At 36.8% G+C, this 21,023-nt stretch overlaps 1 protein-coding gene across 2 annotated transcripts in view; it reads left to right on the top strand.

Annotated features, from left to right (window-relative positions):
• Positions 1 to 21,023, top strand: part of LOC6032513 (polyhomeotic-proximal chromatin protein) — a 64,505-nt gene that overhangs the window by 35,585 nt on the left and 7,897 nt on the right. Inside the window, exons 2-6 of one of the 2 annotated variants that reach the window (XM_038264476.1) lie at positions 6,487 to 7,606; positions 13,704 to 14,115; positions 14,177 to 14,690; positions 14,756 to 14,930; positions 14,994 to 16,320. In XM_038264476.1, the coding sequence (XP_038120404.1) occupies positions 6,487 to 7,606; positions 13,704 to 14,115; positions 14,177 to 14,690; positions 14,756 to 14,930; positions 14,994 to 16,320 (3,548 nt within the window). Of the gene's footprint in view, positions 1 to 6,486; positions 7,607 to 13,703; positions 14,116 to 14,176; positions 14,691 to 14,755; positions 14,931 to 14,993; positions 16,327 to 21,023 lie in introns of both variants that reach the window. The other variant, XM_038264475.1, reaches the window with a different exon arrangement.

The following is a 21,023-nucleotide window of genomic DNA, read 5'->3' as shown; positions in this document are numbered from 1 at the left end:
AGTTATATCACGGATGACCGTGGTTATATCTTTGCCATTTATAGCTGTTGAAAGCTGGAATGCTGGGACGTGGAAGAATGGCATCAAAATGTTGGTTTACTCCCGTTTACGACAGCGGAAAATGTTATGCCTAATCACGAGCTCAAAATAATGAAAAATTCTAATTGTCAGGACAATTGTAAATAAATTAAATAGCTGAACTTATTTACTAAATTTGTCGTGAACTTAGCACATCCTGCTTGCTCTGTTTATTGACAAATTCATGATTCACTTTGGATTCGCTTCAAAAGTATTGTTGACATCAATAAAATGTGTATAACTACCGTTCGCCGCAAAAGAACAACGCACAATACAAAAGTATTGGTAGCGGATAAAAAAAACAGAAATTTTTCAATCGCCGCAGTATGCCAAAACTTTGACTGAACGTGTAATAATTTCAAAACAAATATAGTTCGCCAACGTGAACACAAGCGGCGCTAGTGTTTCATCGCGGTTTCAACGTATTTTTATTCGGCTGAAATTTGAATTTTGCCTCACAAAACTGGGCCAAATTTGTTCGTGGTGTCATGTCCGTTCGTCCGTGCTACAGCATTGCCTTGGCGTTCTCGATTGCGAGATTCCTACTCGAAACTAGGTGTCCGAAGGCTTGATTGTTGAGGCAATTGCAAACCTCTTTTTACACCTAAGCTTCCATCCACCCCGGGATTCGAACTGACGACCTTTGGATTGTGAGTCCAACTGCCTACCAGCGACTCCACCGAGGCAGGACCCAGGGAGACGACTCCTGCACCTGGACTGAGCTAACGACCTAACCTTTTTAGGTTAGTCCGGGGCCAACATTCACTTCCCGTCCGACGGAAGGCGTGATCAGACAAATCTCGTCTCGAAAAATGCCACCGGGACCGTCTGGGATCGAACCCAGGCTGACTGGGTGAGAGGCAACCACGCTTACCCCTACACCACGGTCCCGGCTTCATCGGTCCATAGTTTTTTTTTTGTGTTTCATATGTTTAAAGGACCTATTCAAAAGACTCTAAATGTTAAACAGTACAATTTATTAAAAATTATTACTTTTATTGCATGAACTGTTTGATAAACTGTTTATGTTGAATAAACACTGAAGTTACAATATAAGCAAAGTGTTTCTTTGGAAAACTCGTGCTAGTTCCGCACGAGTTTCGCTGCCATCTTGAAACTGAAACTCTAGTGCCGCACTCGATATTTTTCAGTTTCATGCGAGTTCCACGCACACTGACAAATGACGTTCGATTGAATCAAAACTGGCACCGACGAGTGCGGCACTCAGTGCCGCACCGGCACTTCAAATGAACGTACTATCAATATTAAATCAAGTGAATTCTGCCATTTGACTGTTCTGCCATTGGACTATTCTGCCGTTTGACTATTCTGCCATTTGACTGTTCTGCCATTGGACTATTTTGCCATTCAACTCTCCGGGGTCGGGCCGAAGGCCCGAATGTCATTCGCCAGAATGTTGTTTGCCAGAAAACCAAACGCCAGAAAATCAAATGCCAGAATGGGTTAAATGCCCGAAAAGTTCAAAAAGCCGAATTTTCATATGCCAGAAAATGTCATTCGCCAGAAAACCATTTGCCAGAAAACTGAATGGCAGAATGTTTTAAATGGCAGAAAAATCATTCGGCAGAAAAGGTTAAATGACAAAAAGTTTCAATAAAATTATAAAGAATATAACGAAACAAAGCACGGTAGAATCATATATTTAACACAGAGCATGAACAAACGAACAGATGAATGTTTGAAAAAATGCAAAGTTGGTAACTTGAACGTTCCTAATTGAAAGTTTGAACATTGCTCGCTTACTTTTTCAAAAGGTTCTATAAACATAGGAAACCCATGGCGCATTGGTGGTTTTGAAAAAGTAATCCAGATTGTTTCTAATTCTAAAGTGGCAACATTGTGAGTTCACTGTATGTGATGTAGAATTTTAGATGTTTTAGTCAAAGTAGTAATCTCATTTATTCAGAAAATATCAAATAAAACAAAAACTATAACATGGCCCTATAAACCTCGCAACACATGACCATGGTCATTAGATGACTACTATTAAAAAAATGGTCTTCTAATTTTCCTAATAAAGCATGACACTAGGAGAGGGCGCTGAATACCAATATTTTCAATCATTAATAATGCATTATAATGATTCATTATATAACCAAAAAAACAACATTGCACAAAGATTAAATCTAGATTATGTTTCCAATACACATAGGGGAAATTCCCATATGTTTGGCAGGTTAAGGACTCGCCCCTAACTCCATCCAATTTGCTAATAATATTTTCATTTTTTAATATTTTTATATATTATTATTTTAATATTTTTTTATTTTTTATTATAGAGTTTTTCAGCCGGAAGCTGGTACAACTCTGTATTTTAATATTTTAATATTTTAATATTACAATATTTATATATTTTAATATTTTAATATTTTTATATTTTAATATTTTTATATTTTTATATATTTATATTTTTAAATTTTAATATTTGAATATTTGAATATTTGAATATTTGAATATTTGAATATTTGAATATTTGAATATTTGAATATTTGAATATTTGAATATTTGAATATTTGAATATTTGAATATTTAAATATTTGAATATTTGAATATTTAAATATTTTAATATTTGAATATTTGAATATTTTAATATTTTAATATTTGAATATTTTAATATTTGAATATTTTAATATTTTAATATTTTAATATTTCAATGTTTAAATATTTTAAAATTTTAATATTTTAATATTTTAATATTTTAATATTTTAATATTTTAATATTTTAATATTTTAATATTTTAATATTTTAATATTTTAATATTTTTATATTTTAATATTTTAATATTTTAATATTTTAATATTTTAATATTTTAATATTTTAATATTTTAATATTTTAATATTTTAATATTTTAATATTTTAATATTTTAATATTTTAATATTTTAATATTTTTATATTTTTATATTTTAATATTTCAATATTTTATTATTTTAAAATTTTAAAATTTTAATATTTTAATATTTTGATATTTTAATATTTTAATATTTTAATATTTTAATATTTTAATATTTTAATATTTTAATATTTTAATATTTTAATATTTTAATATTTTAATATTTTAATATTTTAATATTTTAATATTTTAATATTTTAATATTTTAATATTTTAATATTTTAATATTTTAATACTTTAATATTTTAATATTTTAATATTTTAATATTTTAATATTTTAATATTTTAATATTTTAATACTTTAATATTTTAATATTTTAATATTTTAATATTTTAATATTTTAATATTTTAATATTTTAATATTTTAATATTTTAATATTTTAATATTTTAATATTTTAATATTTTAATATTTTAATATTTTAATATTTTAGTATTTTAATATTTTAATATTTTAATATTTTAATATTTTAATATTTTAATATTTTAATATTTTAATATTTTAATATTTTAATATTTTAATATTTTAATATTTTAATATTTTTATATTTAATATTTTAATATTTTAATATTTTAATATTTTAATATTTTAATATTTTAATATTTTAATATTTTAATATTTTAATATTTTAATATTTTAATATTTTAATATTTTAATATTTTAATATTTTAATATTTTAATATTTTAATATTTTAATATTTTAATATTTTAATATTTTAATATTTTAATATTTTAATATTTTAATATTTTAATATTTTAATATTTTAATATTTTAATATTTTAATATTTTAATATTTTAATATTTTAATATTTTAATATTTTAATATTTTAATATTTTAATATTTTAATATTTTAATATTTTAATATTTTAATATTTTAATATTTTAATATTTTAATATTTTAATATTTTAATATTTTAATATTTTGATATTTTAATATTTTTATATTTTTATATTTTTATAGGGCGTAGTCAAATACAAACAAAATTATTTTGCAAATGATTTTGTAAGGAACGCATCTCCCCTGTAGATTCAGAAATGTAATGGTGTTTGAAAACTTTTGCTCAAACTCAATCCAATTCAACGAATCATCTTTACGGTTAACTTCACGCAGTTGGCCTGGCCGCTTTAACATTTGCGATGTTTCAAAGCATTTAATGAATTGGGGCACTGCAAATGTTAATAATAAACCATTTTATGATTGAGCACATACCCAGTCACGGCGTTCTAGCAGGATTCTAGCACAGTTCTAACAGAGCTGGATATTCTTAAAGCATTCTAGCAGAAATGATCCACCATTCTAGTAGGATTCTGACAGAACCAGCTCTGCTAGAATATTTCGTGACTGGGTAAGGACGTCTGTTGATCCTGTCGCACTTTCATTCCCGGTAAATACAAATTACAACACTCAGATTACATAGAACAAAACTGTTTAATACAAAAAGACTTTATTCGCGTGAACTGGGCTGTATTTTACAGAAACTGAACTGAACTGTTCTGTTCTGACCTGTTCTGAGGTCAGTCAGGGATGCTAGGCGTTAATCAACCTAAGGCATCTTCCAGGATGCCCTCGAAAGACTGGCAGCGATAGGGTTAGATTAGATTAGATTAAATGATTTTGTAAAGAACGCATCAATTTCAGAAGTGAATTTAAAAAGTTCTTTTCTTGGTGCCACATTCACTACGGCAAACAAACAAACTCGCACATTTAGGCAGTTTGTTGTTTGTTCGTCAACATTTGTTTGCAGAAACGCCAGCTTGCATACATTTTGTCTTATTTGCGAATTTGCCGCAAGTACAGGTTTGTTTGTTTGTTTGCCATAGTAAAATAGCTCCTTGAGCTGCTTGATGGCAATCGGTTTAGCATCTTAGATCACATAATCAAAGTAGCTAGTTCGAATGATTGTTGGTCAGATCCATAGTTCAAATCCAAACTAAAAAAAAAAATCATCATCACCTTCCATTTGTTATACGTGAGTTTTAAAATAGTCGAAGTGAAAACATAAAATTGCAATTTTAACGTTTATCTTTGTAGGTACAATATCGAAAGAATTTTTAACGATATTTTCATACCAATATTAGAAAAATCATGTTTATTAAAAACAGTCAGTTTGTACAATCAGCAAGAACACTCCTATTATTTTGTCGAGCTAAATTAGTATTTTTGCCTTGTATCCTTTTCTGCCGTTTAAATTTTCTGCCATTTAAATTTTCTGCCATTTGACTCATTCTGCCGTTTGACCATTTCTGGCAAATAATTTTCTGGCGAATGACTTTTTCTGCCAAAAGAAAATTCTGGAGTTTGATTTTCTGGCATTTGACTTTTTTTTGCGTTTGGTGTTCTGGCAAACAACATTCTGGCGAATGACATTCGGGCCTTCGGCCCGACCCCCAACTCTCCTGTGAATTATTTATTCTGCCATTTGACATTCTGCCATTTAACTATTCTGCCATTCAACTCTTCTGCTAATTAATTATTCCGCCATTTGATTATTCTGCCATTTGGCTGTTCTGCCATTTGACTATTCTGCCATTTAACTATTCTGCCAACTAACTATTCTGCCGTTTAATTTTCTGCCATTTAATTTTCTGCTATTTATTTTTTCTGCTGATCAACTTTCTGCCATTTAATTTTCTGCTAATTAATTTTCTGCCAATTAATTTTTCTGCTTATTAACATTCTGCCATTTAACTTTTCTGCTTTTTAATTTTTCTGCCTTTTGATTTTTCTGCCATTTGATTTTTCGGCTTCTTAATTTTCTGCTCATTGACCCTTTCTGCCGATTGACCTTTTCTGCCATATTATATTCTGCCATTTGACCTTTTCTGCCATTTATCATTCGGCCATTTATTTTTCTGCCGATTGAAATTTCTGCCATTTGGCATTCTGCCATTCGGCATTCTGCCGTTCGGTTTTCTGCCGATTGACCCGACCCCATCCTGTACATAGGAAAAGTAGAACGATTCTTTACAAAATCCTGAACTTTTCAAACGGCCAACAAGTTGCCACCATGCCCAACAATTCGCATGTGTCCTTGTGTCTGTGATGAACCCTTACCAAACCAACAACCAACCATCCAGGCAGAGGGAACAGGAGACGACTTTCGTCCCTCCGTAGCTAGCCTAGAGGGGTGGCAGCAGAATTCTCTAGCACATGTGCCGTTGCAGTTCTGTCCTTTCTACTGTTATGTTGGTCGCTCTCTCCCCCATGAACGCCTGGTAGAAAGTCCATAAATCTTGACGAATCTATAAATTTCAGCGCCCCCTCTCTCTCCTTCAAGGCTCCACCAGGCTGGGCTTCTTCCCTGGTAGCAGGATTTGGCGCAACCTTGTCCCTTCTCGAAAAAGAAAACGCCAGATGAAACGGGGAAAGTTTGTCCAATTAGCAAAAAGTTCCTCAGCCTTCACTCTGCGTAATGAAATTCGGCATTAGCGGCCATGGTGATGAATCCTTAGACTAACGAAGACTTCTTTCTTTCTTTCTATTCCCTGTAGGTCGGAGCATTACAATAATCTGCAGAAGCAAGAGGAGGAGAAGCTCAACAACAACAACCACAGCCATCCGGCGCTGCACGCGAGTCCTCAGCAGCAGCAACATCAGCAGCATCACCATCCGGGTCACAGTCCCCATCTGCAGCGACCTTTGAAGGAGTCCTCGAACACCAACATCCAGCAACAGCAACAACAGCAAAAGCAATCTTCGGTGGTGAAGATCGAACTGTTGCGCAGTCCCGCCCAGCCGGAAGCCCAACAAGGCGGTGCTCGACTCATCAAAACCGGCGCCCAATCACCGGCCGCCGCCTCGACTGCCCCCGCGGCCCTCTCGCCGCACGGCGGAAGCCCCTCGACCGTCTCCCACCTGCGGTCAATCCGACCCTTCCCGACTGCTGTAAGTTCGGCCAACGCAACAGCGACCACCACAACCACTGCCAGCGCCGGAACGACCGGGGAACGGCCGCTCAAGTGCCTGGAAACGCTCGCCGAGAAGGCCGGCATCACCTTTGACGAAAAGTACGACGCGACCACCACGCTGGAGAAGTCACAGAGCCCCGCCGGGCAGCAGCAGGTGGCCCAGCAAACGGCGGTGCCCCTGCAGCTGTCTCAGGAGCAGCTCCAGCAGTTCCAACAGTTTCAACAGTTCCAGCAAGCGTTCACCGCTGGAACGGCGACCATCCAGGTCAAGCAGGAGTACAACCCACCGCAGCCCCAGCAATCCAATGCCACCGGTGGAATGGACCAGCAGCAGCAGCAGCAGCAACAGGCGGCCCAACAGCAGGTCGCTCAGCAGCAGCAGCAACAACAGCAAGCCATGCAAGCCGCGGGTCAGCTGTCCGCAGCCGATTGGCAGCACGGGCGCGTCCAAGTGCTCCAGCAACCGATCCAGAACCAATACCTGCAACAGCTGTACGGCTCGCAGCAACTCCTGGTACATCCGGGGATTGGGGGTCAGCAGCAGATTCAACTGATTACGTCGAAGCCCTTCCAGGGTACGCCGCAGATGTTGGCGACCACACCCGGCAAGCAGGTCATCGGAACGGGGACGGGAAACTTTAGCGGGGCGTACGCGCTGCCGACGATTCCGTCGAGTCAGTCCCAGGCGCTGCTGTTTAGTCCGGTGAGTAGTTTATTTTTGTTTTGAATACAAAAAAAAAATCCTGATTGAGAAATGTTGAAGATCTGGCAACCCTGCCTAAAGTTATCAATACTTATTAAGTGTAAGGACTGTCATAAATCATGGCAACAGCTTCTTCCAAAAGCACAGTTTTGTATTTTGTTTGATAGGTTTTTGGGAGATTTATCCTTCGAGTTTTGAAATGTGATGTTCTGGCAACTTGTTTTCCACCAATCCCGCTTTTATCTCAAAATTTGTTCAAAATAAGTTTATACTTAGTTTACTTTGAAAGTAATAAAATATTTAAATTAAGCCGATACAGATATTTAAAAATATGCTTTATGTATTCTTGCTCAATAGGCAGAAAAATATGCTATCAGAAAAACTTGAAAAACAAGCGAAACCAGAAAATATTTTGAAATGCTATTCCTGATTTGGTAATAATTTCTAGTTTGCAAGCTGTTTTAAAATATTTTATACTTTTCGTTCATTTAGAATTTTTGGCAAACGAATTTTTGTTTCGTTTCAAATAGGTATGTTAGGCCATTGCAAAATTTATGTAAATATTTTTTCCTTTCACATTAAAATCAAGTTTAAAAATCATCAAACTTAACAACAATACAAATACATGGCAAAATGCTTATTTACGTTTTTTTAAGCAAACAAAGATTGTTTAAACTATTCATAAACTCTGAATTTAAATTTAAGAATTATTTTATATTTTCATAAATTTATTGATATTTTGCATGATAGAAGCATGAATGTAATGATTAGGCTTAAAGATTTTCACGCTTGAAAATTGCAAATTTCACGGGGACCTCAATTTCAAAACATCAAATTTCGCGGAACGTGAAAAATGTTAAAATAACTCTGCAAATCTTTAGTTCAAATCGCAGAAATTACTTTTTATGCTTCATTATATATTATTCTTCAATAATCTATTGAAAAAAAAAAAATATATTAAATTTGAACGTGACACAAACAAATATTTTCCTAATTTTCAAAAAGTTTCCACCTAGTTTATGGATAAAGCTAAAAAGTTTTAGCTGATTTGCTTCTGTCTTATCATTTGACATTTTATTAGATTTCATATCAAAACAAGATTCAACAATCTTGTTCAACCAAAATGAGTAAAATTATTTGAATTTTCTGCGACAGTTGGTAATTTTTAAAGTTTTTATCTCACTTATCGAAAATTTAATTTAAAATCAATAGGCAAAAATAGTATAATTTGAAACGAATTCGAAATTTTTAATTCAAAATGAAACAGATACCGTAAACTGGGGTCAATCGGGACACATGGGGCGAATCGGGACAGCAGTTTTAACCATGTTGGAGCACAATATTTAGATTTTTCTGGTTGGTTTCGGTGAGAACAGACTCAGACCAACAAAATGTGTACATTCATTTCCAAATTTAAAAGTTTTAAGTGCTCTAAAAACTGCTGTCCCTATTCAGACTGAAGTGCCGATTCGCCCCAGATTACGGTAACAAAAAATAGTTTTTTTACCTTCTCGGGAATTATCCATCCAAATAATCAAATATTGTTAAAATTAAACAGGACACAGAAAAAAATCTGAAATGTTTTTAAAAGGTAATTTTAAAGATAAAAAATACTCTTCATTTTATTTTGAATAAAACAAAGCTGGATTATTTGAATTTCTATTGAAACAATACCATTGAAAAAAAATAATAAAAAAAAATAGCAGCAAAATGTGTTTTACAACGAATGAAATGTTACTTAATTTAGAAAGTTTCTAAAAAACTGAAGAAACTGAATAAATCTTCAAATAATTCATATCAAGCTTTTCAATTGATAACTAATAAAATTTACTTAAATATTCTTTATGGATCAATTTTTTTTTATTTATAAAATATATATTTGAGAAAATTGATAAACGGAAATAAAAATACATTTAAAAGAAAAAAAAATTATTGAAATGTTAAGAGCGAGTTTTTCACCGATGTGAAACAGGTCGTATCGAGGTGCTCCGATTTGGATGAAACTTTCAGGGTTTGTTTGTCTATACATGAGATGAACTCATGCCAAATATGAGCCCTCTACGACAAAGGGAAGTGGGGTCAAACGGGTATTGAAGTTTGAGGTCGAAAACACATGAAAAATCTTAAAATTGCTCGCATTTCCGTAAAACTTCATCAATTCCAACTCTCTTCGATGCATTCGAAAGGTCTTTTGAAGCCCTTCAAAATGTGCTATAGACATCCAGGATTTGTTTGACTTTTTCTCATAGTTTTTGCAAATTACTGTTAAAAATGGATTTTTTTAAAACCTTAATAACTTTTGGCAACAGCCTCCAACACCCATACTCCCATAGGTCAAAAGTTAGGGAATTTCATGGACTATAAGCCTACGGTACTAACTTTTTGGCCAATCGCAGTTTTTCTCATAGTTTTACGATTTTTCTAGAACTAACATTTTACGACGTTAGTTTTTGCCCTGTAAGCCAAGAAGACGGCACTTTTTGGTCTCAATTTTTTCATATTCGGAATCCTCAGAAAATTTTACATTAGATTGAGTTGTTGGAAATTTGAATTTGATTGGAAAAAATGCCTTTAGAATTAATTAAAATATTATTTAGAATGTTGTCGGATTAGGGGTAAAACCAGTTTTCGCCTACTTGATACAGCATTTGACGTTTTGATCATAAGGTAAATAAGATCTATTTCTTTTTTCAAAAATGTTTTATTTAATTATTTTTTAAATCAAAATTACAACTTCAATACTTCTAACTGACGTGAAATTGACCGAGGATTCCGAATATGACAAAATTGAGACCAAAAAGTGCAGTCTTCTTGGGCTACAGGGCAAAAACTAACGTCGTAAAATGCTTGTTCTAGAAAAATCGTAGAACTATGAGAAAAACTGCGATTGGCCAAAAAGTTAATACCGTAAGCTTATAGTCCATGAAATTACCTATCTTTTGACCTATAAGAGTATGGGTGTTGGAGGCTGTTGCAAAAAGATATTAAGGGTTTAAAAAAATCCATTTTTAACAGTAATTTGCAAAAGCTATGAGAAAAAGTTAAACCAATCCTGGATGTCTATAGCACATTTTGAAGGGCTTCGAAAGACCATTCGAATGCATCTAAGAGAAATGGAATTGATGAAGTTTTACGAAAATGCGAGCAATTTTAAGATTTTTCATGTGTTTTCGACCTCAAACTTCAATGCCCGTTTTACCCCACTTCCCTTTGTCGTAGAGGGCTCATATTTGACATGAGTTCATCTCATGCATAGACAAACAAACGCTGAAAGTTTCATCCAAATCGGAGCACCTCGATACGACCTCTAGAACAAACCGAGCAGAATCTACAAATACTGCATCTTAATGATAGAAAAAAATAATTTTTGAAACATCAAATCTGGAGTTTTTTTTAAAAGGACCAATAAAACAAATTTCCAGTTTTTGCTTTTTGGGTGTTTTTGAAACCGCCTTGAGTCAGGGGTATTAAAAACACCCAAAATGCAAAAACTGGAAATTTGGTTTATTTGACCTATTCAAAAACAAACTCCAGAAATATATTGATGGAACTCAGATTTTTATCTTGAAACCTTTTCAAGAACTTCTTAATTCTCAACTCTCAAAGATACAAAAAAAAAACTATTTAAATATTTTTTTTTCCAACTCTATATTTTTTTTCTTTTCTACAGTTTATTCGACCTTTTGTCCTTCGACCAATTGATCTTTTTCCACTTTCGATCTCTTAACTTAGACCTTTGAGCATTTGAGATTTGCCAATTCGACCTTTTGGCATTCGTGCTTTTGGGTTTGAGATAATTTTTAGATTTCAAAGGATATTCAAGAGTTATATTTTTTGTATCAAGTAAAGGAGCCATTACACTACCGCAAATAAACAAACAAACTCGCACTTTTTCGTGTTTGACAGATTGCCAAACTCGCAAACTTGTTTGCGGCAAACTCGCAAACAAGGCAAAATGTGTGCCGGCTGACGTTTGTAGACACAAATCCAGGCAAACAAACAGTGCAGGCAAACTAGCAAACTGTCAAAAAGAGCGAGTTTGTTCTTTTGTTTGTTTACCGTGTTGTAATAGCTCCTTAAGTCAATTTAATAATTTGTATAGTTACAGTCCATTGGGCCCTCAGTCGCCAGCCAGCGACAAGTTAAGACGTGTTTTGCTCGTGTTGTCATCTCGCGTGCTTGGAAGTTTTTGACGGATGGAGGTGGAGGAATCCTCCGAGGAGGAAGATTTTAGTCCCGTCCGCGGGAATCGGAAGCGGAAGAAGATCAGCGAGGTCACTGGACTCGTCATCGAAGCAGAAAAAGTTGAGAAGACCCTGCTCAACAGCAACAAATTCAGCGCGCTAACGGGCGACAAAAACAACAACAATGCCAGTGCAGCAGGAGGAGGAGACGCCCCGGCGGTTCCAGAACCCAGAAAATCTGCCGGTAAACAAAAGCAACCACCTCTGGTGGTAACGAACTTGGGCTTTAACAGATTTCTGGATTTAATGGCCCTGTGCAAAGTGAAACCGGAGTACAAGCTGACCCGGAGCGGAATAAAAGTGACGTGTTTTTCCGTGGAGGAATATAACACCATTCGAGAGCTGCTGCTTGAGTACAAAGTGCAATTCTACTCGCACGATCGACGAAGCGAACGATCCCACCGGGTAGTTCTGCGAGGACTCCCAGAAGTGGATGTGGAGATCATCAAGGATCGACTCAAAGAGGACCATAACCTTGATGTTTTGGATGTGAAGGCCATCAAGCGGAAGGAAAAGTCTACCGCGGGTGAAACCCCTTATATTGTCTTCTTTCCCAAGGGACACACGAACCTCAAGAAGCTGAGTGCAATTAAGAAAATGGGACCAGTCATCGTCCGATGGGAGGCCTACCAGAACAAGCAACCCAACGTGACCCAGTGCAGGAATTGCCTCCGCCTGGGACACGGAACCAGGAACTGTTATCTCAAAAGCAGATGCAACAACTGTGGGCGATTCCACAAAACGGAACACTGTAAAGTCGAAGTAACTCAACCCAAAAAGTGTGCTAACTGCTCTGGATCGCACGAGGGTCTGGACCGTAGTTGCCCAAAACGTGCGCAGTTCATCCAGTCGAGGCAGCAGGCGTCCAAGCCGAAGCCGCCAGCTTGGAATAAGGACAAACAGAGTCCGGTGGTACCGTCGTTCTCCGCGGCGGATTTCCCTCCGCTGCCGGTTCCGGTCCCGATCCCGGATAAGCTGAAGAAGACAGAACCACAATCCGAAGCTGATGCAGGAAGCAGTCGAGGAAACACTGGCCCTGGCGCCGGTGGCCAACCCAAGGCGATAGGAGAGGAGGTGCTTTACAGCACGGAGGAGCTGTGGAAGATGTTCTACGAGTTCACCGCGCGGCTGAGGAGTTGCAAGACCCGCTCGGACCAGGAAAGGGTGGTCGGCACCATGTCCCGCAAGTTCGGTGCGGATTAACTCCTGTGTGTATTTATTTATTTTTATGCATTTGATCCCCGGTCCTAACCAGGTCTCGGTACCGAAGAGGACCTAATAAAAATAAATTAGCGAATAAAAAAAAAATAGTTACAGTCCAGACTCAATTAACCAAAGTCTCGAATATTCGAAATTTCGAGTATCCAAATTTCAATTATCTGAAAGATTGATTTATTTTTTATGTTTTTGCATCAAATTTGAGTATCCGAAGTTAATTTTTTCAAGACCTTCGGATAATCGAGTTTTGACGTTTCCGTAAAAAAGTTCTATTCTAATTTAATCAAATCTGGAATGACGTTGATCACAGCTGGACTCCTCAGCTACTATTTAACACTTCAAATTTTGTGAAATACATAGTTTACTTTTGCCTGGGATTTTGCAAGTTAGCCCAAGCTGCTGCTTATGCGCCCTTTTCAAATGTTGCTCAAGAAATCTAACAGCCGCGCCAGTCTTTCGAAAGCATTCTAAAGAATACTGGATTGTTCATCTAAAATATTCTCCTTATTTTTAGTATTGTTATGGCCAGCCCTACCGCGCCTGTAGTTAATCGCAAAGATAATTCTTTGAGTTTTCCTCACTGAATCTTAATTGCAATTTCTTTAACGAAAAAATATTGTTTTCTTTGTCCACAGGACGTCCAAAAGCAGCTTACGCTCGCCGCGTCCGCTGCCGCCGCCAGCCAGGCCGGCCAAAAGGTGCAAATCCAAAAGATCGGCACCAGCATATCGGCCGCCGGCCAGCAGCAGAGCGTCACCACGCTAACGCAGCAGCAAGCTGCCGCAGCCGCCGCCTCCGGCCAACAGTGCGTCCAGGTTTCGCAAGCGACGATGCCAACGGCGCAGCTGTTGAGTCCGCTGCAGCAGCAGGGCGCCCAGCAGATGCAGTTCACCTCGCCGTGGATCCCCCAGATGGGTCAGTTTTGGACCGCTAATGGACTGCAGCTGGCGTCGAATCCGATCATCTTCCGGAACACTGGGCCAGACGGAAGTTCGAACATGTTCATCCAGCAGAGCCCGCAGCAGGCGATTCAGCAGGCTCACAATCGTAAGTTTGAGGAGGTTGTTCAAGTTTAAGAAATTGTAATGATTGTTCTTTTTGTTTCCAGAAACTCTAACGCTGCCCTGCATTACGCAGCAACCCCAGCAAACTGCGCAGCAGCAAGCCCAACAACAGGCTCAGCAACAGCAGCAGCAGGCTCAACAGAACCAGCAAAACCAGCAGAACCAAGTCAACCAGCAACAGCAACAAGCTCAACAGCAAGCTAACGTAACTGCCCAGCAAACGACGGCCACCGCCCAGCAGCCCCAGTTGGCCGCTCAGACGACACTTCAGCAAAAGACTGTCGGCAGCCACCTGGCGCCGAAGCAAACCCAGCGACCGCAGCTGCTGCCCCAGGGCTCGTCCCCAAACATCCGTCCGTCGGCGTCGACGCAAACCATGCAAGCCCAGCAGAATCTGCTCGCCAAGGGCAGCAAAATTCGCACCAAACAGCAACCGGTGCGACCGTCCGGCCCCGTCCAGATCAAGGCGGATCTTGCGAACGCCCAGGTCAAGCTCGGTCAAAATCAACAACAGCAGCAGCAACCGCAAATGCAGCAGGTTGTGACGACCGGGGGAAAGTGAGTTCGACTACGTCTAATTCTTAATAAGTTCAAGTTTAAAAATGCTTATCTTCTTGTTTCAGAATGGTCCTGATGAACACCGGAGGTCAGATTACGTCCCCATCGGTGCTGAACATTCAGCCAATGCTGACCACCGACAAGCAACAGCAGTTGCAGTTGCAGCAGCAAATCAAGAGCGCCCAGCAGCAGCAGGCGCATCAGCAGCAACAGCACCAACAGGTTCTGCTCCAACAGCAGGTGAGTTATTAGCGCTTAAATTCTTCCGGGCAAAATCCAATTATGATCTTCTCTAATCGGCAGGCCGCCCTCCAACAACTCCACCAACAGCACGCTCTACAGCAGCAACAACAGAACCAGCAGGGCGCCCAAGCCCAGCAGCAGATCCAACAACTGCAGCAACAATTTATCCAGCAAAACCAACAAAATCAACAACCCGGCCAACTGGTGGGTCAAACCAACCAAACTACCGGTCAGTTGATCCAAACCGCTGCGGCAGCAGCCGCCGCCGGTGGTCAAACCCAGGGAAACATCCTGCAGCAGTTTGTGTTTCAGCAACAACCTGGCCAGGGCAATCAACCGGGTGGGATCTCGATGATCAACGTCACTTCGACGGAATCGATGCTGCAGCACCATCAGCAACAGCAGCAGCAGCAACAACAACAACAGGGTCAACAGCAGCAAGCTGGCCAAACTATTGGCCAAAAGGGAACAACCCAGATGATCATTACGAACCAGCTGACCCAACAACAACAACAGCAACAGCAGCAAGGTGGCGAACGGAACGTTAGCGTAGCGCACTCGCAAACGTTGCAAATTGAGCGTACGATTCTGCCGGTCGTTTCCATCGCCGGAATGTCCGCGTCCCCAATTGTAGTCTCCAGCAACGGAACGACCATTTCCCCAATCCATCAACAACAAGCCCAGCTTCATCAAGCTCAAAGTGGTCAACTCCCCACCGGCAACCAACAACAACAGCATCAACACCCCTCGCAAATCCTCGTATCCACCATCCCAACCTCGATGCAGCAGCAAGTCAACGCCCAGAACCCAATCGTAGCGATGACCTCCCTCTCGGCCGCTCCCCTCTCCGCTGCCACCGCCATGATGATCAACACCTCAACCCCCATCTCCTCCTCGGCAACCTCCGCCGCCACCACAACCTCCATCAACCAAACCCCCGTCGTCTCGGCCTCCATCACCACCACGACCTCCAAGGAAAGCGCCGACATGAAGGCCGCCAGCGTAGCGATGCTCCAACTCCAGCATCTCTCCACCCCCCAGAAGCAAATCCAGCACCAGCAAATGCTGGAGAGTATGAACGCGGCGAATGCCGCGGCAGCCGCAGCTGCCGCCGGTTCCCCCACGATGAACTCGATGCAGCAGCAGAAGGCGACTCCGACTACGCCGACCCACTCGGCGGCGGCGGCGCCTTCGACGATGGGAGGGATGGCGGGAACGCCGACGACGACGATGGCGGCGAGCTCGGCCGTTGAGCAGCAGATGAACAGCAGCAGGTCGTCGCTTGGGCATAGTGCAGGGACGCCGACGAAGTCGATCGTGGCGGACACGACGGCCAAGGATAAGCAGCAGCAGCAGCAAGTGCAGCAGGATGCGGCTACCGGGAAAGGTAGGTGTAAGTACAATGTTGATTTTTGATTTATTTCGGGTGAAGGTTTGCAATCTAGCAAAGTGTATATATTTTGAAGTTATTCATTTTTTGAACTAATTTCGCTAATGTTGAAAGTTTGATAGAAAATTGCTGTATAAATTTCGAATCGAATGGTGGTGCCACTTCGATTAATTTGAGGGAAAAAATAAATGAAATCTGACGCACTATCCCAGAGAACGCGGCCAGTTTTTCGGAATTGAATCCCAGTACCTTTGAGTAAGACGTTATCCAACGTCAAAAAATCATAATATTAAAATATCAAAATTTAAGAATTTTAATACTCAAAAATAAATATCTCAAAAGCTTCAAGTATAAAAAACCTCAAAAACATAAAAATCTTGCTACGCTTATCTAAAACTCTAAAAATCAAAAAAATAATTAAAATCTGAAAATCTAATAATTTAAAAACCTAAAAACCTAAAAATCTAAAAATCTAAAAATCTAAAAATCTAAAAATCTAAAAATCTAAGAATCTAAAAATCTAAAAATCTAAAAATCTAAAAATCTAAAAATCTAAAAATCTAAAAATCTAAAAATCTAAAAATCTAAAAATCTAAAAATCTAAAAATCTAAAAATCTAAAAATCTAAAAATCTAAAAATCTAAAAATCTTAAAAACTAAAAAACTAAAAACCTAAAAACCTAAAAATCTCAAAATCTAAAAATCTTAAAAACTAAAAAACTAAAAACCTAAAAATCTCAAAATCTAAAAATTTAAAATCTACAAATATAAAAATCTTTGGATCATAAATATGTCGATACAAAATCCAAAGCCTTATCTGAAATAAAAAAATATTCATGAACATAAAAAAAAACTTTCGTATTTCAAAACATTAATTTTTTTTTATTTTTAAAATTAAGAAATCTTTATCAAAAAAACGTATAATCAAATATTAATTTCAAAATAAAAAAATTAAACAACATTTTCAAAATTAAACTCAATAGAATAAAAAAGAAACAATTGCAGAATCTATAAAAATCTGAAAAAAAAAGAATCATCTTAAATTTTATTAATTTAATTGATCTGAGAATTAAAAAATCAAAAAATCTGCAAAGAAAAAATTATCGTTAATGCACAATGTACCCTCAAACGATTGAAAAAAATAAAATAAAAATCAGAATATCGAAATAATGCCGTTCTAAGCATAACTGTCCCATGTTCAAAAAAGTGTAACTGAGTAAAACGCGATTGAAATTTTTCGACTGTTTTGTGATTCTACGCATAATTGTCCCGTAGATCCCGATTCACCCTATAAGTCCCTGATCATCCCAGTTAGCAGTTTACCACTCTTATTTGTTATTCTCTTGCTATACAACAGGTAAACAAGACACAATTCTTTATTAAACTGATGATTTCGTGAAAGAAAATACTTGGTGGGACAATTATGCGTAGAACGACGTAGAAGTTCAACGACGGGACAAACAGACTTGGTGTTGTTTTTGATGAACTTACGAAAAAATTTCTAGATTTTATGAGTTTTTTTTGAAAAATATACGTCGAGCAAAACTTAAAAATGGCAAAAAGTCATAATCGACCAAAAATAACATGTAACAATTATGCATAGAACGGCAGAATATCTAAAAAAATATTCAAAAATGTTATTTTTAAAAAATCTCAAATATCGAAATACCCATCTATAAATCAAAAATCTTATTATCTGTATATAAAAAAATATCTAAAATCTAAAAATCATCAAACTACGTGAAATTTTCGTATGTTTGGCAGGTTAAGCTCCTAACTCCATCCAATTTGCTGATTTTCACTATTTAAACAACTTATTTTGCAAAACTTTTGATAGAAATTTGTTGGCTCACTTCTTATTGAGCTATTTATCACTCGATTTCAGTTGAAAACGCTTTATGGCCTATCTACAATCACTTAACTTAGAAAATTTCACTTAGTTTTGGAGTTTGAATCAATGGAAATAAATCTGATCTTCTACAATGAAAAGGAATAAAATAGAAACTTCACGTATGGTTTGGAAAATTTCAAAATCTACGGTAAGTTGACGTTTCCATATCAAAGGTAAACAAACAACTGCATAGCAACGTATATCAGCCCAGCAAATTTGACGGCCGTAAGTTGTGTACATTTTCTAAGTTTTACTTTACTAAGTGATTGTAGATAGGCCATTAATTGAATGTCAAAGTTCTGACCTGCCAACATTAGAGGCACGCTGGAATTAGATGCTGTTCCCCTATATAACCAAAAAATAATAAAAAATATGCTTATGCTTTTTAAAATACAGTTAAATTAAAGAATAAAAAAATATAATCATAAATTTTTCTTATCTTAAAATTGAAATAAACAAGAATAGAACTTATAAATAATAAAAATCTTCATTAACAAAAACATTAAATCTAAAAATTGAGAGGTTCGAGAATCAGGATTCCTTAGAAAAATCTAAAAATCCTAAAATTCCAAATGTAATATAATAAACTTAAAATATAAAAAAAAATTTCAGTTTTTAGTTTAAATTCTTTATATTTTTTTTGTTTTGTTGATTTTTCATTTTGATTAGAAATTATAAAATTTCACGATTTTTAGTAAACTATTTTTAGTAAACTAAAAATCGTGAAATTTTATAATTTTTAATCAAAATTAAAAATCAACAAAACAAAAAAAATATAAAGAATTTAAATTGTCACAACATACTAAAATCTGTAAATTTAATATCTTGATCAAAAATTGCAAAATCTATTAACCACATAATCTATATTTTTTAAAGTTAGAGATAAAAAAAAAAACTAAACTAAACTATTGGCACTACGCCCCCCGGGGCATGGCCTTCCTCTAACGTGGGATTTCTGCTCCAGCGCCTCTGACGAGACAGGAGAAACCGGGACCGACGTTTTACTTCACCATCCGATAGAAGCTCAGTGGATAAGGCGGGATTCGAACCCGCGTCTCATAGCATTATCGGGATCGGCAGCCGAAGCCGCTACCCCTGCGCCACGAGAGAAGTTAGAGATAAAAACCTTAAATTACGTGGCTTCAACAATCTGATAAAAAATCAGATCTTGAATGTTTTCATACGACCTTTCCAAATGTAAAAATGTAATGCTAGGTCTTAGGAAATTCTAAGCATTTTCCCCACACAAATTACACATAATTTTTGTTTTGACAGTTATTTGAAATAGCTCGAAAACTATCTAAATAACTAACCTATTCTCTTGTCTGGTTTCATTAAGGATGTTTTTTGATAGTCATAAAAATTTCATAAAATTTGGCAAAATAAGTAGGTAGGGGAACTATACCCTTTCTCAGCCTATTTCTATTATCGGCGTATCAGCACTTTGATCATGAATTACAGCTTTCATAAAGTGTTTTTGACATTTCCAAAGTAACAAATAGCTCAAATAAAAGCGAGCAAGCAACTCTCCATTGTTGATACATCTGAAAATGTTGATTTAATAGCGGAAAACTGCAAAAGTGATGAGAATTGGTAGTGTGATTAAAATGGGTACATTTCCCCTAATTAGCTATAAAAAATTGTGATAACTTGATTTGGGCGCCAACTATTTTTCAAAAATAATAATAATGAAAAATAATTTTCAAAAATAATGAAACCTTCGTGAAATTTTCGGATTATTCAAAAGTGTGTCTTTTTTCAAATCTTGCTTCAAAATTTAAAGAATGCTGTATTTTGATCATTTTTAAACGAATTGATGTGAAAAGTTCAATGTAGGGGAAATCTACCCTTTCCAATCAAACACCTATCTTCGTCATATGGAGAGTTTGATGCTCGATTAAAGCTCCAAAAATACTATTTGGGCTATAAACATACCAGCAACAGCACCGCATCGAGTAAGCACGCAAATGTATGACGCTTACTGGCCAAAAAGATCACATTTAATGCACTTTTCATCATAATTTGTATTTTGCGAGACCACTTCTCATCATTTTGTTGGCACACACAGTGACACACACGAGAATCCCTCAAACGCTTAATGAATATCGCCAAAATTAACTTTTCACTTTCGCTTACTTTTTCACGGCGCTTAAGATATGAAATTGCTTCCAACTACCGGCAACATGTTCTTTTGATCATTAGTAAGGCACTCACTTGAAGAATAATCCCGAAAAATGTAATAAATTAGCAAGCGCCATCAAAAAAACAAACGCGCCAAGTCGTTTGACGTTTCAATTTTCACTTTGCATTCCACTCGAAGGCTGAAGAAAACCGAGCGAGAGACGAAGGCAAAAAAGAACAAAGGCTGGCCGTCAACACCACCAGCAGCACAGCCAGCGATACCAGGAAACTTTCCCTATAAATGCCACTTTTCGTGAGTGTTCGTTTGAACTTTCAGCGCAAATGGCAACACTCGACAGAGTGTTGGAAGAAAAAAGAACTAAGCCGATATTAGAAAAATGGGCGTGGCCCAATGCATTCGCCTCGATTAGAATACCCTTGGGAATTTTTTTTTTGTTAAATGCTTGGTAAAGAAATAGAATAACTTTTAGTGAAAGTGAAAATAAACAGAAATGTTCACAAAAACTTGCTCTACTCGTTGGTGTACTTGGTTTTAGTAAAATTCAAGGGAGACTCTAGATTATCCAGCATCATTCATACACGATCGCTTATTAGGATTAAAATGGGTAGATTTCCCCTATCGTTTCTTGTACTTCTCAATGTATTGTGAATGTGGTTTGTTGTGCAC

This window comes from Culex quinquefasciatus, chromosome 3 (genome assembly GCF_015732765.1).
Source record: "Culex quinquefasciatus strain JHB chromosome 3, VPISU_Cqui_1.0_pri_paternal, whole genome shotgun sequence".
Taxonomy (NCBI): Eukaryota; Metazoa; Arthropoda; class Insecta; order Diptera; family Culicidae; genus Culex; species Culex quinquefasciatus.
This window is presented reverse-complemented; position numbering and strand designations above follow the sequence as displayed.